This window comes from Myodes glareolus, chromosome 16 (assembly GCF_982192425.1).
Source record: "Myodes glareolus chromosome 16, mMyoGla1.1, whole genome shotgun sequence".
Classification (NCBI taxonomy): Eukaryota; Metazoa; Chordata; class Mammalia; order Rodentia; family Cricetidae; genus Myodes; species Myodes glareolus.
In genome coordinates this window covers 15,108,194-15,126,773 of record NC_142041.1, presented here as the reverse complement: position 1 = coordinate 15,126,773, position 18,580 = coordinate 15,108,194, and the positions used below count along the sequence as shown (strand labels likewise).

General features: G+C 37.5%; 1 protein-coding gene and 1 non-coding gene across 3 annotated transcripts in view; both read right to left on the bottom strand.

Moving 5' to 3' along the window:
* Positions 1 to 18,580, bottom strand: part of Rb1cc1 (RB1 inducible coiled-coil 1) — a 59,925-nt gene that overhangs the window by 34,763 nt on the left and 6,582 nt on the right. For both annotated transcript variants that reach the window (XM_085677076.2, XM_085677077.2), the window contains exons 2-3: positions 2,763 to 2,870; positions 1,880 to 2,000 (exon numbers count right to left, since the gene is read on the bottom strand). In XM_085677076.2, the coding sequence (XP_085533202.2) occupies positions 1,880 to 1,950 (71 nt within the window). In that variant the 5' untranslated portion in view covers positions 1,951 to 2,000; positions 2,763 to 2,870. The remainder of the gene's footprint in view (positions 1 to 1,879; positions 2,001 to 2,762; positions 2,871 to 18,580) is intronic.
* LOC125391452 (small nucleolar RNA SNORA8) lies at positions 10,808 to 10,950 on the bottom strand. The gene has a single exon (XR_007229138.1). It is a non-coding gene; the product is annotated as a small nucleolar RNA SNORA8 (small nucleolar RNA).

Here is an 18,580-nt window from a genome sequence, read left to right as displayed (position 1 = left end):
AAGTCATCACTAGAGAAATAAAACTAAATTGATGAAAAATGTATCTTTTAAAAAATAAATAATGGCAGAGAAGTTAGCTATGTGGGTAAAATTCCATACGTATTGCACAAGCAAAAGGAACACAGTTTGAATCCCCAGAAATCAAATAAAAAAGGAGAGTAAGTGATGGGCCATGTCTATAACCCCGACACTAGGGTAGGGAGGACACAGGCAGATGCCTGGATACACTGGCTAGCCAGTCTAGCCAAATCAGAAAGCTCCACGTGAAAGCCCTCATCTCAAGGGAGAAAAAAAGTAGAGGGTGATAAATCAAGACTTCAGACATCTATATCTAGCTTCTACATATCTGTACACATACCCATATGTACATAAGCATGCACCATGTATGAAACAAAACAAAAATCATAAAATAACCATCTAGTGGCATTGTGTACATATGTGGACTTGGTGTACATGCTGGTATGTTCGCCTGTGCCTGAATGTGGACATGAAGTTTTGATAGGGGGGGTTATACTCCACTGCTTGTTTCTCCTTCCTATATAAGCTTAAGAGAACATTCAGTCAAAATTTTGACATCTTAATTGAAGCAGAAAATGATTAAAAATGAGCTGCGTTGATTTACATATTCCATTTGTTTTATTCTCTCATTAATAAGCCAAACAAACTCACTGACACATGCATGTGTACACATAAATACACACAGTAAGAAATAAAATGCAACACAAAGTTTTGGGGTTTATTTGCTTTTTTGTTTTTGTTTGTTTGTTTGTTTTTTGGCTTTTTGAGACAGGGTTTCCCTGTGTAGCTTTGGAGCCTCTCCAGGACCTCTCCCTGTAAACCGGGTTGGTCTCATTGCCTCCCAAGTATTGGGATTAATGGCATGTGACACCACTGCCTGGCAAAATACAAAGTTTTAAAACACGCAAATAACTAAAAACTGCTCTAATAAATAAAATAAAAATAAATAAATAAAATAAAATAAAAATTGCTCTAATAAACTTTCAGTTTGGAATTGCCTTTTGTTCATTATAACTACTAATACAGTCATGACAATGTCACATCGCACAATTTAAGACACCTGAGCCTGTCATTTCAGAATGCTAACAATTAGGCCTGATGGGTAGGAAAAATCCTTGAGATATGCTGTAAGGCCACTGGTTTGTTTGTTTGTTTGTTTGTTTTGTGTTTTTTTAAGATTAAGATCTCATTGTGTACCTCTGGCTGATGCGGAAGGCAAATATCTGCCTATCTCCAGGGTTAACTGCTGGGGCAAAAAGTGTGTTCACTACATCCAGTTGGTGAGTTTCAGTATAGATTGGTTACCAAAAAAAAAAAATTTCTGTTTGTGTATTTGCACATATTGGACATCATGTGCCTGTTGCCTGTAGAGGTCAGAAGAGACCACTGGAATCCCATAACTGGATCTATAGCTAGGAGTGCTGAGACTGAAACTATATTCTCTTCAAGAACACATGCTCTTAGTCACTAAGCAAACTCTCTAGCTGTTTTAGAAGTAGGTTTCTTTTAAATGTTTGTATGTATATGCACATGTGTGTGGGTATATATGCACATGCACAGGAAGTTAAAACTTCATGCTATCCACAGGAAGAAGATTTATCTCCTTGGAAACAGCATCTCTCACTGTCTTGCATTAGGCTAGACTGTCTAACCAGTGAGTCTCAGGGACCTTCCAAAACTGTGATAACCACACACCATTACAACTGACCTTCCTATGTGGGCTCTGGACATTAAAGTCATGTTGTGCTTGCAAGGTAGGCCTTCTTATTGACTGTGCCATCCTCCACCACAATAGGATATTTTCTTAAAATACGGTATAAATTTGGGATGAAAAACCAAAGAAAAGTGAAATACAACTCACGTTTGCACAGTTAGCTCAGTGTCAAATGTCAGAGTGGTTCCAGTGTTAACCAGAAACACATATAACTTCATGATGATCTTTCTGGAATCTGTGAGCCGTACCTCACACTCTGGTGCACTTCCTAAATGGAAAAAATAAAGTGGGTGATTCAAGTGTAAGTTCAAACACCTTCATCACCGCAATAGAACAATATTACTATACAACAAAAATTTAAAATGTAGGTTCATTTTCAGAAGTGAATTGGACAACACAGTCACTCATTTTTTAATGAGACTAGTGAATAGCCTAACACTTCTACATTGCACAGTTGGCTTGTTTGCAAGAGGAAAAAGCCCATCACTAGAAAAACAAGGTGCATTAATTTTCTCTGCTTTCTATACTCAGAATAGAAAATTTGAGTGCCTCTTAGAGGTATTGTTCAACAGAGTAATTGACTTGTATGCAAAAAGGTTTAGGTTTAATCCATTATTGAGTATTAAAATAATATAAAACGTGTGTGTGTCTGTCCGTCTGTAGAGTGAGAGTTATATACTTGTAATTCCAGCAATCAGGAGGCTAAGGCAAAAAGATGGCTTTGTATTCAAAGCCAGCCTCGGATACATATTAAGTTCCAGATCAACCTAGGAAGCAGTGATTCTGATCTCAAAACAAATTAACACTTAACCCCCAAAGGCACTGCTCATCCTTTTTCCTATTTCAGTGTGTAAATAAAAACTAGAATTAGTCATTACTAGGCTAGGAAGATGGCTCATGAGGTAAAGACACTTTCAGCTTAAGCAAAAGGATCTGAATTCAATTCCCAAGCACCTATAATAAGTATCAGGGCAGATCACGGGTAATTGTGAGTGGATCAAAACTGCAGTTCTGAAAGTGTGTGACTTACCCTGGTTCCGTGAAGAATATTACTGCTTTTCTTAAAAGATTACGAATGATTTATATGGGCTTGCTTGATATTGGCAACTGAGTGGCACTACTGGTGAACCTCAGAGAACTGGAAAAGACAAATTTCAGAGTCACTACAGAGAAATAATTGAATGACAAAGCAACATGCAGTTAAGCGTTCTCTTTAAAGCTGACAGTTACAGTCCTTTTCTACCTGGTCCAGTACCTTGGTACATTTTCTCACCTGCATATTCACTGAATGCAAAGCACAACTAAGATACAGACCCATAAAGACAAACAATTGCTATTTCTACAGCCATCTTTCACATCTTAAATATAATAATCAGACAGGAGAGAATTAGGAATCATTCAAGATCATGTTGGGGTTCACTAAAGACAGAGTCAGGGGGCTGGAGAGATGGCTCAGTGGTTAAGTGCACTGACTGCTCTTCCAGAGGACCCGGGTTCAATTCCCAGCACCCACATGGCAGCTCACAATTGTCTGGAGATCTAGCTCCAGGGGATCTGACACCTTCACACCAATGCACATAGAATAAAGTTAAAAAAAAAAAAAAAAAGACCGAGTTAGAGCAACAACTGCAAGGAGGAGCCCAGGCTGTAGAGTCAGATGGTTTTAGGTTGGGAGTACCCTATAGCCTTTTAAAGATTTTAATTATTTAAAGTGTATTTGTGTATGTGTAGCACACACTTCTGTACATGCATGTAAATGCAGGTGACCACTAAGGCTAAAGGCACTGGGATCCCACTGGAGCTGTAATTGTAGGTATGGCGGCAATGAGCCACTCAAAATGGGTGCTGGGAACCAACTCTGCAGGAGTAGTACAAACTCCTGATGGACCCATCTCTTTATGTACCCTCATTACTTTAAGACACTTATAAATATTATTGAAGCATTTCAGTACCTAGTTTGGGCTAGATGGCTTCAGAGTTACATAGACCACTTGCTGCCAAGCCTGTTGGTCGATGGTGAAAGAGAACAAGGTCCCTCAAATTATCCTGTGACCCCCACTACATGAACTGTGGTATACACATACCCACATCCATACATAAGCACACAAGAATAAAAATAGCAGGCAAGCTCCATAAAATAAGCATCTGTTATCTCTGGGAGCCCCACGTCCTGGTTTTCATTAGTCAACACCTACTCTTCCACTGCCTCAAGATGCAAGCAAAGCCTATGGTTCTAATAAATACAACATAAGAAAGGTGACAGGATTAGGTCTATGGTTATTAAAATTAAACCTTCTATCTTACAGTTGACTTCCTTATCAACCTTGCTTAGTAAGCATACAGAGAGCTACATCTTTAAAAAAATGGCCGCTTGCTAACAAACAGCAGGTAGCCAGGAACTTCAATCTGACAATTCTTAGTGAATTGAATATTGACACTACATGACTCTGAACAGATCTTTTCCCAGCTGATCAACCTACAAGATACAATCCCTAGATACAATACTTACGTTGCTTCAAATAAACAGGTTTATAGTAAGTTTTTACTCAGCAAGAGATAATACAGTACAACCACATCAGAGGGATGTTATGACTATAAAAAAAATGTAAGAAAACAGTATGAGGCAGATAATAATATGGGTCACCAATGTCTACTTGAAATATCAGGCCTCCTTCCAGTGTAGACTAGAATGTGGCCTACTCCTATGGCTGTATGTAGATACTAATACTGCTGACTACCAACTCTCAAACCTGGCCCAAGATTGAATATAAAATCCTTCTAAAACACAACAAAACAAAACAAAAACTCTTCTGAAACTCAACATATTCAATTTATTTCATACTATGCATATCTTCATCTGGCTTTGTAAAACTCAACTCCTAATTCTCTTTGCTTTTACTTTTTCATCTCTCTCTACTTATTGAATCTGCATTTACCTAGTCTATGGCACGTTGTCCAGCACTTCTAACAGGCAGACATTAGCACATCTATACATTAATTCTAAGACTTAAATAGTCAAAGATTATGTACTCATTATTATTTCCTGAGATAAATCAGCTTCTCCTTGTTTACAACAATCTCAACCGTGCTCTTATTTCTTCACCTCTAATACACCTGATCTTCACTGACTTCAGAATCTCTGGTCTGCATAGGCTGCATGTTTGTAGTAGAGTAGACTGCAATAACAAACACTCAGGACACAAAGCAGAGCGTCAGAACTGCAAGTTATGGGGACACCTGGGGCGGGCACACAGGGTCAAAGACAAAAGAAGGACCCTAGCTGTAAATGCTAAGTAAACCCAGGTTCTCCTGCTATGTAAATCTTACTACATCAGTTGACAGCAGCAGCCATCATTGTATATGCTTTCATTTTTTTAATAGGTTTCCAGGAGACAGTCCTGACTGCCCTCAAAGTCTTTAACCTTCTGTCTCGCATTTTCAATGTTGGGATTATAAGCAGGCTTTACTATGCCTAGTTTTCTATGTGTTTCCATAAATACTTTCATTTGATCTTTAGAAAAACAATCCTATAAAGATGGACATTGTTATTTTATGGTAAGAAGACTAAGGAGTTGATGTCATAAGTTAATGAGTGTTGGCTCAAAGTTACATAAGCCAAGGCTTCCATTTTATTTTGCCTTCAATAATTATGGTACTATTAAAAACAGCAAACTCCCTATCTTCACCCTTCTAGGCCTAAATACAATACTGGTCAAATTATTTGAAGCACACAAGTTCCTAACTCTCATCTCTTAGAGTATTCAGGAGGGTAGTTTTCCCTGGTTAAAATTCTCCCAGTCCCTCTGGTTACCCATTCTACTCTGATTACTCTTTCCTCCTGCCATACCTTCACATACACCCATTTTGATAGATATTCATCACTTCATTAGTTATGCTATATATTCTATATACATTACAATGTTTCTCATATATTCTTAACATTTATTAGAAAGGAAGTTTTTCAAAGCCAAGACTTGAACTTGGCCTGGCCCAACATAAACATGTAACTACCTACTTACCTGTTACAGACAAAGCAAAGCTAGAAGGGCTAAACCACTTAAGTCTGAGAAAAGACTTGGGGTTTGTAAACTGTTGAGACTAAGAAAGACAATGAGGACTTTTGGAGTTGGAGTAAAGGCATTTTTAATTATGACACAGCCATGAGCATATGGGGTCAGAGAATGAAATGTGGGAATCTAAATCCCATAGGTTCACATATTTGAACATTTAGTTCCTGACTGGTGGTACTGTTTGAGGAGGTTATAGAACTTTTAAGAGGAAGAACCTTGCTAGAGGAAGTCCATTACTGGAGGAGGACTTTGAGAATCTATATCTCAAGAGCAACTTCCAGGTTGTTCTTAAATATATGATCTCAGCTTCTTGTTCCTCCATGCCTCATCATCATGATAGACTAATCCAAAATAAGCATTCATGTATAAGTTGTTGGGAGGTACGGTATTTTATCACAGGCACAGAAAAGTTAACACATTAACATTGACTAAAATGTACTTATAGTAACATGTCTTTTGAAAAATGATGGAAAAAAAAACTAGGAATGGCAAATTGCTGTCTGCAAGTAACATACTTGGATCTATAACAATGAACAAAATTTCATGTAGGCTATCACAGAATTAAGAAGTCCATCATGGGTCTCAGAATCATTTCCCTTCACTTAATCATTTTTTATATTATCATAAAGGCTTCATAGTCAGCAATACTAATAATGCCTAACAAAGCATTCCCCTCAGTATTACACCAAATTTACTTATTACCCCTTAGGTTTTAATCTCACAATAAACACTCGCTTCTACTTAGGATTATTTTTAACAGAAATATTTTGTTTCAGAAGTCAAACTGCTATACCAAAATATGTAATTTTTGTTGGTTTCTTTGATGATGAGAAATGCCCTCACTATGTAGTCAAAACTGGCCCTAAGTGTGGCTCAAGCTCCAAGTACTGGAATTACAGGCACATGTCTCAATTCTAACTAAAAAAATTCAAGTTCATAGCTATCAGAGTATGCTACAGACTTGCTTTTACTCACTCATACTCCTCAGGCCATATATCTTGTTTATAAGGTTACAATCTTTGCCAGTAACAATTCACTACTTTATATTTACATGCCATATTTGGCTGCTAATAAGGTTGTTGCTCATTAACAGATTCCCTACTAAACACATCAAGCACGAAAAAAAGACAGAGTATAACACTGCAATGACCAAGATAAGCGTAATCTCTAAACTACTATAAACTTCAGTCACCAGAAAAATACACACACACACACACACACGCGCGCGCGCGCGCTCCATTATATAGGGCTCATCTTACTTAAAGGTTAGGCAAGGCTACAGACATACACACACACACACAGACACACACACATACACACACACCTCATATTTTATACATATAGGTGCTCAAGTCTAACAGCCTCTAATGATATGTTGAGAAGCAACCCCTAATCTGCTCAAATATGGAAGCTTATGGTTTCATCCACTGTTATACAGATACAAGATTGGCACTTTGAGTAGGCTGATGTGGGATCACTGCTGTGAATTGCAAGACTGGCAGCTTTACTGAGTTCCCTTTTGAATCTGCACTCTCATTCTTTATAAGCCCATAAACTTTATAACACCCAAGAACAAGGAGATACCAAGTCACATAACAGGGCTCCACCCATATCTGTAGTCTAAAAATCAGTGCATGGATTTTGGCCACAAGTACTTTTAATTATTTACACATTCAAGAATGCAATACATAAAGTTAGCAATCATTGCTCTCACCAAGAAACTGTTAGTTAAAATCACTATGCTAAATAGCTTTACATACACTGCCTCATTGATCACAACATGTGAAATAGCATTATTCTTTTTCTATTTGCAAATGAAGATTCAGAAGTTAGATAGCCTGATTAGAGTTAGAAATGCAGAAAATAAAAATCCCAGGGGCTGAGTTCAAGTTCATTTTGCTATATAATTTCAATTAAAAAATACCAGCCAGAACTGGAAAACCGGCACTCACACACAATGCCTGCACTGTAAGATCCCATGTCCAATATCTAAAGCTATAAAAATTAACAAATAAAAAAAAACAACAAACAAAACAAAAACCCAAAACAAACTCAACATTTTCAGAGGGGAGGCAGAATCATGGAATACATAAAGAAGTAAAAGGGCTGGGCTAGAAATGTAGTTCAGAAGTAGGGTACTTGCTCAAGGTCCTGCTTCAACCACGGGGAGATGGGGGAAAGTTATTTTGAAAATGATAGTATCAACAGGGAATAATCCTTTCCAGGGTATATATTTCTCACAGCATCAATAAAAGCAAGGCAGCAAAACCAGCTTTAGCATCCACAGCACCGACTGCTGTAAGAACCAATCTCATCTCAAAAGAGATCTGATCTGTCCTCAACATCTATCAAATCATCTCCAAGTTCCTGGGATTTCACACCAAATGGGCTTCAAGTAACCAATGTTTCTAAAGGAAATGAGACTTTGTGACACTAGAAGACAGCCAAAAAGTGACTCAGTCCCAATGCTTTCTGGTTTCTACTATCTGTTTATCTTCCCTGTTTTGAAATGGAGGGAAAAAAAAAAATCCCAGGGCAGCAAGTAAATCTCAGGAGCTGCCTGGAGGGGGAAGACAAAGGAAAAAAAAAGTTCATGCCATTTAAACTAAGTTAGTGTGATGGTCAATCACGTGGCAGATAAGCAATCATAGAACAGGGCAGCAAGTTTTAGAATAGTGTCAAAATGATAGGAAATGTATGATTAAAACACACAGAAGGAAGAGACGGGCAAGTTTTCTGAGTAATGCAGAAAAATGAGTAGGCAGACTTTTGAAGTTTCTGGGCCATAGCTCTGTAAGCAACAGCCTGATTTTAACTTGCATCTTTTGCTACAGTAAAAGTTGCAATTATATATAGTGTTCTCTTAGTTTGTGAGCTATTCCATAGAAGTGGGGGTGGTGTTCATCAGGAGCTGGGGATTTGTCTGTTGATGTAAATCGAGGGTATGTGAATCACCATGTTTTCAGTTAGTCTCTACAGGAAAGCCAGTCTTTCAGAGACTTCTAACTAGAAAATTTTCTGGGTAAACTCACTGAACATTCACATGGTGGTTTCTAAATGGGCTATTAAAAGGGGTTGAATTTATCTAAAGCAGAGCAGAAAATGTACCAATCATATATGCTTAGAACATCTTAGTGCTCCACGGGGCAAGAAAAACTAGTATAGCCATGCCAAAATGGCAAAGAAGCCAACGTTATAATGGCTTTCATTGACACAGTTTAATCATTTTAAAAAAAATTAGAAAAACTGAATAGCCTCAAATCCATAAACTCATCTGTTTCTAACAATACCTTAGAAAACAAGCAAACAAAAACTCTGGGACAAGTGAGGTAGGTAAGCAAGTAAAGGCACCTACCACCAAACATGACAACCTGAGATCAATCCCAGTATCACGTGTTGGAGAGAATAGATTTGAGAGATCAAGTTGTCCTCTGACTCTCACAGACATCAGGGTGTGTGTACTATGACCATATATACAAAACAAATACATGTAATTTAAAAATCAAAATAAACAACTTGGTGAACTAGTTTCAGAACTCATTATAAAAACTAGAGAAAGAAAAATTAAGCATTTACTTTTACAAAAAAATGTGCTTCAAGATAACCAGCTGATAACCACAAAACACATCAAGAATACCAACAATAGTGCAGATGAAACAGAGGGATAGTCATTTCACACCGAAATAACAGATCTACACATCAACAGATCTTACAACATGGTTCAATCCCTGGAACCATGTAAAGGTAGGAGAGAACCAACTCCGAAGTTGTCCTTTGACTTCTACATGTAATGTAAATGCAATAACATATAAATTAATTAAAACAATCAGGAAAATGTTGACAGATACTTCTGATGGCTAAAGAAGGCTGAGAAATATGACTACAGAGATTACTTGGCACACACTCTAAGCATAACATGCTAATATAAATATTTCATATGATTTAACTGGATAAAGTTATCGATAGTTTCTGGCTTACTCCACAAAATAAAGATTCCACACCTATGAGTAATACTGTAAATGCAGAAAAGAAAATAGGTGTGTAAGAAAACAATCAACTGGATATAGAATGATAACCATTCCCTAGGACATCAACTTACTTTCTTCAATAAGCTATTTCCTCAGAAAAAGGAAGCTTATAATAGGTTAAAATAAACTAAAAAATAATGCATGTATAGACCTGTTGGGAGGGGGGATGAAATAACCAAAGCAACTAATAAACGCCAAATTTTAGATAAATACAGAAATTTAATCCTGAGCTAGGATTTTTAAATTAAATTAAATTTAAAATTTTCAAGCTGGAAGTTTGACACTATGGAATGCATGCCCGGTGTGTATGCATAGTTTGATTTCCAGCACAAACCTCCATTATCCAAAAAATATTTAAAATTTTGTTAGACTGGAGACTAGCGAGGGGTTGCTCAGGGTTCTACTGATGCTCTTCCAGGAGACCTGAGCTCAGTTCCCAGCACCACATTGGGTAGTGGCCTCTAACTCAAGTTCACAAGGAATCATCTGCCTCTGACCTCCACAGTCACCAGCATGCCTTCCCGACACACATATAATTAATATTATTTAAAAACCCACTTTTGTTTGGTTGATAATGGCTGGCATTGTAGTTAGGACAAAATAAGCTCCAAAAAACTAATGTGTAAGATGATATTTGATTTAAACTATTAGTCTAATGAAAACAATTGATTAAAAAAAGAAAACAAGAAAGGTTAGCAAAAAATTAATGTTGAATGGTACACCAACAAGGGAGAAGGATACAGAAGGCTCACGAAATACTCTAACATTATATATTTTAAAATTTCCACAAAAAAACATAAAAAAGCAAACTATTTTTAGTAATTTTCAACATCCAAAATGAAGATATCAATTTAATATGAATAATTATAACCTTTCTAGAAGGGAATTGGTATCTGTGAGGGTAAACAAAGATGCTATAAATTCAGATCTTACTTAATTCAGTAATATTACTAGAAAACCCACCCTTTTCCCTTTAAAACTGCATCAATAGAATTAACAGGTTTAGCAAACACAAAACCAAGAAAAACCTACAAAGCCAAGAAGCCTACAAAGCCAAATATTGAATTTCTACTGCCCTATCCTTTGAATATATCATGAGCACAGATACCCATGCAGAACAATAAACATCCATATTAAAAAAAAATCGTGGACAGGCAAGTGGGTACTTGCCTTTAATCTCAGCAAATTCTCTTAAAATTCAAGGTCAATCTGGTCTACTTAGGGAGTCCAAAACATCTAGGCATACACACACTCTGTCCCAATCTCTCTCTGCAAAATGAAACAATTTGTTTAAGTATATAAAAGATACTTTACTATGATAATTAATAAACCTGTGGTCATTCATTTCCTAGTGGAGATACTGTAAGAAAACATGGGACAGTGTTTAGTAAGGCTAATAATGCTTTAACAGAACAATACACATCACACAAGCACAGACAGGTGTGATGGCCCATGCCTATAATCTCAGCACTGGGTAGACTGAACCAGGAGGAGTATTCTAAATTCCAGGCCAGACTTAGGCACAATCTTGGTCTCCTGCCATCTCCCAAAAAAATAACGTAATCACAGATGGGCAGTGAAAATGTTGAAGGGACTGTTTAGAGAGAAAACAATGCAAAAATGACAAGTATCTCTAAGTACTGGATTAGCAACAGCTTCTATTGGAACATATTTCTTCTTGTTATATTTACATTTTTTGTTGTTTATTTTGAGACAGGGTCTGACCTTGAACTTGTGATCTCACCCTGCCTCAGTCTGAGGAAGGTTAGATTTACAGAAGTGTCACTATGCCTGTTACCTCCCTGGTTACAATTTGTCCCAGAAATGCACAAGAACAACTGACTTAGGCTAAGGTTAACATATCCCTCTTCTGTCATTTCAGGCTGGACGATGAGTAAAGTATTTTGATTTCCAGCCCTCTTCTCAAATTAAAATAATATATTCCTTGTAGTGCCAAATAAAAAGAAAAAAGGAAGGCAGAGGTGTAGGGGAAACAAGGTGGGAACTGAAGGAAGCTACTGAGACAGTGTGGTTATCTAGGCCCAGTCGTTTATAGCCAGGTTTTTGTGACTCGTTTCTGGAAAAAATATTTGCAACATAAAAGCAAAGTTTACAAACACTTCCAGGTTCCTACCTACAAAAAATGGTATCGGTGAGGAAGGGCAATAGTGCAAGCACAAGCAAGTGCATGAAAACTCACAATGAGTAAGCAAAATTGGCCCAAAAGCATGGTAACTAAAGACTCACGCTCCTAGCCAATCACAATACACTAAAAGTGATCGCCTTTTCAAAAGGACCAACCAGAAACGTTCCCGGAGCAGTTTAATTTCCCAAAGCCCATAAAAACTCCTGACCTTTTTACAATGAAGAGCTTCTGCAAGGGAATCTCTGAGTCTGCGTCTTAGTCTCCTGGTCTTCTCACCTTCTGTCTACCCACCCCCCAGCAAAGATCGCACAACAGACAGCAGCAACAAGCATGCAAAAACTACATATAGGTAGAAGTTTTCATCGATAAATTGGCTTGTCTATTTACTTGTTTTAAATAGAGCTAAAAGAATGATTTCTCAAAAGCAAACCCATCTCCTAAAAGCCCACTGGGAAGAACTGGGTCTACATGAGCTGGCAGAGTGTCTGTACGTTAGGTACATATATTAAATATGCACACTACATAATACCCTGCTATTCATAATAAAAACAATTTTTTCCCACACTTGACTTGTTGTGGGACAATGGTCTTTTATGGTGTCACTTGTATTATTTTTAATAAAACGCTGATTGGCCAGTAGTCAGGTAGGAAGTATAGGTGGGGTGACCAGGCAGGAAGTAGAGGCAGGGCAACGAGAATTGTGGGAAGAGGTAAGTTTCAGTCTGCAGTCGAGACCCAGTCATAGACGAAGCAAGAAATCAAGATGTGACTGCCTCGCCGAAAAAGATACCAAACCACGTAACACAGACAAGAATTTTGAGCTAATATAAGCTATAAGAGCTAATAAGAAGTCTGAGATACTGGGCTAATCAGTTTATAATTAATGTAGGCCTCTGTGTGATTTATGTGGGACTAAGTGGCTGTGGGACCTGGTGGGACAGAAACCTCTGCCAACACTTACTGGTCATCATTACTCATGCTAATGTACAGAACACACTAAAAGCCAGGTGTGGTGATACTATCTTTAATCATAGCACAGGCAGGTAGATGAGTTTGAGGATAGCTTTGAGGTCTACATAGTAAGACAGCAATTTCAAGCTAGCTAGGACTACACAAGAAAACCCCATTTCAAAATAAACATCTTTTAATTCTTCAAGATGGATCTTACAAGTTTTCTTTCCTGTAAGATCTCAAGGAAAATCAACATGTTCTTAAGTCATGTATCAGCTCTTAACAAACCATTTGTAGCCAATCCATGAACATAAGCAGAAATACAAATAATATCTAGTAATGCCTAATATAAAAGTGCTGTCACCACCTTGTATCCATGACAGCATATAAACAATACACTTTACTAAAAATATGTAAAATGGTAGTCATTGAAATAAAAATACCAGTTTCCTATGCAAGTACATATGTACAGAAACATAAAAATCAAACTTCTACTGTGCATCAACACCCAGTCAACCAACATAAGTGTTATTCAAGATTCTCTTAATCTCAAGTAATACCCAGTCTTCTAGATTAAAAAACAAAATCAGAAAGAAAATAAAAAATATTATTTTGACTGGTTGGTATCTACCTACTCAAGAGTCAACAAGGAAAAGTACATGTATTCTCAAGTCATCCATAGGGAAGTAGATAGACAAGACTATCTGACTGAAGGAGTTTACCAACGTTGGTTTAAAAAGAAATATGGGAGGTCAGTTCTACAGCAGTAATACTCTGAGGGGACTGTTGTATTAGTAATCAAGATTACTCAGTTTCTGCCACAGACACTCTCTTCCATCATAGAACCTCTTCCTAAAGCCATTTCTACAGATCCCTTCTCTCTGCCTTGGTGCTCATACCACTAACTCTTTTAAAAATATCTCTGGGCTGTGTATGTAGTATAGTGGTAGGTAGTTTATCTAGCATGTTGAAGGTCTTGAGTTCACACTCCAGCACCAAAAAGACAAGCTGTCTCTATCTCAACCTGAAGCCTGGATGCTAATTCTTTAGGAGACACAGCTTTAGAGCACCACAGTTGTATCTGGAAATAGAAAGGTTTTACTTCATTCTCTCCACCCCACAGTTTAGACTAGACACAGTATGGCAAATATAAAATTCTGTGCAAGCAAGATAAAAGTTTGACATCTTAATTCACATACATTTAGTAGGCAGGAAATGAAGCTTATTAGTGGAATACTTGCTTAGCGTGCACAAGGCCCTTGGGCAAGGTTCAATTCTTAACATCCTCATAAAAATTTACTTATTGTGTTTAATATTGTCATAGTAAAACTTTACAAATTTGGGTAGTCTAACTCAAAGTTACATAAAAAAAAAAATCACTGAAATGGTTCTCCAGCTCGTTCCTAAAGTAAATAGTGTAACATGAAGGTCTGGCTTGTTGGAGTTTCTGTCCTGCCCACAGCTGGCAAGCCCCAAAGAAAATCACACAGGACTTTATAAGATTATAAACTGATTGGCCCATTAGCTCAGTATTCTTATTAGCTCTTGCAGCTTATATTAACCCATTGTTCTTATCTATGCTAGCCACATGGCTCAGTACCTTTCACAGCTGGGCAGGTTATATCTTGCTTTTTGGAGGTCTGGGCAGGAATGGAGGAATGGGCTTCCTCCTTCCCAGCATTATCCTGTTCTACTTCCTGTCTGGTTTACCCACCTATACTTCCTGACTGGCCAATCATCATTTATTTAAAACATGATTGACAGAATACAGACAATTACCCCGCACCAAAATAGCTTTATTATAAGGGTCTGGGGAGGAAGAAACAAACTTATCAATACACTGTTATGGAATAATCTTTTTGTACACTGTCAAGATTTGAAAAAGGGGGAAAGTGTCCTATACTACACTGTGTGAATATATGCTGCTGTGATTGATTTAATAAGGAAGCTGACTGGCCAATAGCTGAACAGGATAAAGCTAGGAAGGAAAAACAAGCTGAAAATGATGGGGGAAAAGATGGAGTCAAGAGTCACGAGCAGACAGAGAAGAGTGAGATGGGCATGTTGTACTGAGAAAAAGTACCAACCCACATGGCAAGACATAGATAATATGGATTAATTTAAAATGCAAGCATTAGCTAGTAACAAGCCTGAGCTATTGGCCAAGCATTTATAATTCATATTAACTCTGTGTCAGATATTTGGGAGTGGCTTGCGGAACAGAAATTTACACCTACAAAACACATCTGTTAAATTTCTATTTTTTAAAAAAATTAAATTTCTAACTCTCAATATATAAATGGGGGTGCTAATAATGTCTACTTCACATAGATATTAGAGACAAAAGTCAAGTTTTAGTAAAAAGATATTTTGTACAATACCAACCTCACAGTAACTGTTCCAAAAATGTTATCTAGAGATAAAAGTTGACTATTCTAACATAAAAAACTCACCCCAAAGCACCTGTTGACTCCACTCTTACTAGAAGTCTTACAATAGACAAAGTAGAGTTAAAAAAAAATAACTGAGAGGCAAGGGATGTGCCTCACTGTTAGAGTCCTTGCTTAACAGGCACAAGTCACAAGGTTCAACGTCTAGCACTACAAAAATGAGAGTATATCCAGGTAGCTAATTTTTAAAAACTTCTTTATTAGCCAATGTATTAAAAGACATGTAAACTTTTTTAAAAGTTTTAAAAGTAGATAGGCAATCTACTTGGTTGCCTATCATGTGATTAATTACTTCTTCCCTGAGCCCATAACTAAAAGTCATTAAGTCTCTATCTCCAGTCTTCCATTCTATTCTTGTCTAGTCTTCACTTACTAATATAGCTGAACCTGACAATACAACAGCAGGAAAGAACCAACAGAACATTCTTGGGTCCTATTTTAGCCATACGTCTCAAAACCAAAACCAGCTTCATTAAATCTACTCAGACGCAGAAGCACATATATTTAGATGGACATTCCACCAGTACCACCATGGCTCCCTACACGGCATTTAATCTGATAAGAGAGGAATAATCCCTGATTCTTCATGCCTTTGCTCATGTCATCTATGCTTCTGTTTTATAGCCAAGAACTCACCAACATTCTGGTAGTCTTTGCAGTCCATATTCTGTTTTACAGCCACGTACAGGCCAAACTTCAGGTTCTAACAGTCATATCTGTAGCCCAGCATAATGCCCTGCTACACCTTGTTTTGTTGGTTTTTGTTTTGTTTTGTTTCTGCTGCCAAGTACTTTATTTCCATGGCACAAACTGTATAACAAATGGCAGTAGAAAATTGTTTGTTTGTCAAACTTTTTTTGGATGTTTGAAACCAGGTCTTACCTCGTAGCACAGGCTAGCCTCAAACTCACAATCTTCCATGCCTCTGTCTTCTAAGTGGTAGGATAAAAGATGATAGCCATCACATTTGGGTAATACTGTTCTTTAAATCCTACAGTAATACCGAACATACATGATGTCAATGATTTTTGAGGCATAAATGATGTGAGGACTAAATATCTTAACTATGTAATAAAAAACTCAAATGGCTCAAAGAGAATTCATATGATACTATTTGTCAAAATAAGATGATCCAAAGTTGAATTGTCTATTTAAAGTGGACATGGTGGCATACGTCTGTAATCTCCAGTACCCAAGAAACAGGTACAGGAAGATAGTTAAATGTTTGTTCCAGGCCAATTAGAATTAGATACTAATTTCAAAATAAAATAAAAAGATATTTTTTTAAAAAGTATCAATGGAGAGATGGCTGAACAGGTTAGAACACTACCTGCTCTTGTTGAAGACCTGTGTTTGATTTCCAACATCCAAGAGGCTCATAACCATCTGTAACCCCAGTTCAAATGCCCTCTTCTGGCCTCCAAGAAGAGCAGCCACTCACGTGGCTAGTGCACAGACACACAAGCAGGCAAAATACCTTAGACATTAAAAAACAAGAGCAAAAACAAAAGAACTAAGTAACCCTGCACACATACAATTACAGTCCTGGCTTAGTAAGCTAGTTTTTCCAAGTCTGTGTTTTTATTTTATGTGTATAAGAATTTTGCTGGCATGTATGTGAGCACATCACATTCAAGCCTGGTGCCTGTAGAAGGCAGCTGTGTTGGATCCCCTGCAATTGGAATCAGAGATGACTGTGAGCCTCATGTGGGTACTAGGGATCAAACCAGGGTCCTCTGGATATGTACCAAGTGTTCTTACTGATGAGCCATCTCTTCATCACCCCAGACTCCCAACTCCTATTATTTTTGACTACGTGTCTAAGTATTGTTATTAGTTTCTGTCCAATAAGACAAAACAGTACGTTTCATTGGGACAACACTGGAAAGAAATATCAAAACATGTCAGTCATACTCAAACTTACTAGTATAAAAGCTAGTGGGACAAGCTTAAGTTAAAGCGGAGCTTTCATAATTTTCAGAATAAGTCTGTGTCATTATGCGAGCTGGTGGCCCCAAGAAAAATCCATCTACATCATAATGTAGCACCTGAATGACCTAAATACTCTGGAGTATAGGGATAACCTGAACTGTATGGCCAAACCATGTGTCAAAACAAAAACAGTAAGGAAAATAAACTCTGGTTGTACATACTAAACTAAGAAATGATAACTAAGATGACTACAAGACCATTTTTAGCATTCACAATGCCACTAAAGATGGAAATGGCTTATTTTATGTTGAAAAAGTAATAAACAGTTCATTCACATAATGGCTCTTTCTCTTCTTTTTTCCTTCCTACTTTTCTTTCTCCTCCCCTTCTCTTCCCTTTTTGTCCTGAGACAAAAAAGAGATACATGTAGCCCAAGTAGCCTAAAACTTCCTAGGTTGATCTGTCTCTGATGTGGCCACCCACCAACCTGGCTTTACCGGCACATTTCTGGCAGGAACATAAGTTGGTGGAACTCTTAAGGAGACTTAACCGGCAATGTGTACTAAAAATATATAAACTAAGAAATGTTTCTCTGAGTCAGGTGATACTGTGCACACCTCTGACCCAGGTATTTGAGGGAGGCAGGCGGATCTCTGAGTTCAAGTCCAGCCAGGTTTATAGAGCAAATTCCATGACAATTAAGACTACACAGAGAAATGATGTCTCGGAAAACAAAAACAAAAAAGTTTGCTTTTAGATAGAGTCTCCCGTAACTCAGCGTAGCCTCAATATCAATTCTGATCTTCCTGACTTCACCTTCTAATGATCTTCTGCTATTAAGTGCATGCCATGACTCCTAGGGTGGTTTTTTTTTTCTTTTTGAGACAAGGTCTCTACATAGCCCTAGCTGTCTGGAACTCACTGTGTAGACCATATGTAGCTCTGGTCTACGCTGGCTCCCCTAAATGTCACTCATGTTTATTCCCCTAATTATTACCTATAGGGAGACAGAAGAACAACAACACAAATATTACGCCCTGTCCTACTCTGTGATCTTGACTGGCTTCATCCATCAATTTTTTTTCATTTAATTAAAAAATTAGAGAGAAAACATCTATTTCCCAAGATGGTTCAGAGGAGCTAAAGAATGATGTTCATGTCTGTGAAAGAATTGTGCAAACTCTTCCACATATGTATGAAAACAACCTCAGCTAACGCTAATAAAAAATTCAGACTTATCCTCAACTCAGAGAGAGTATTGACTGGTGCAA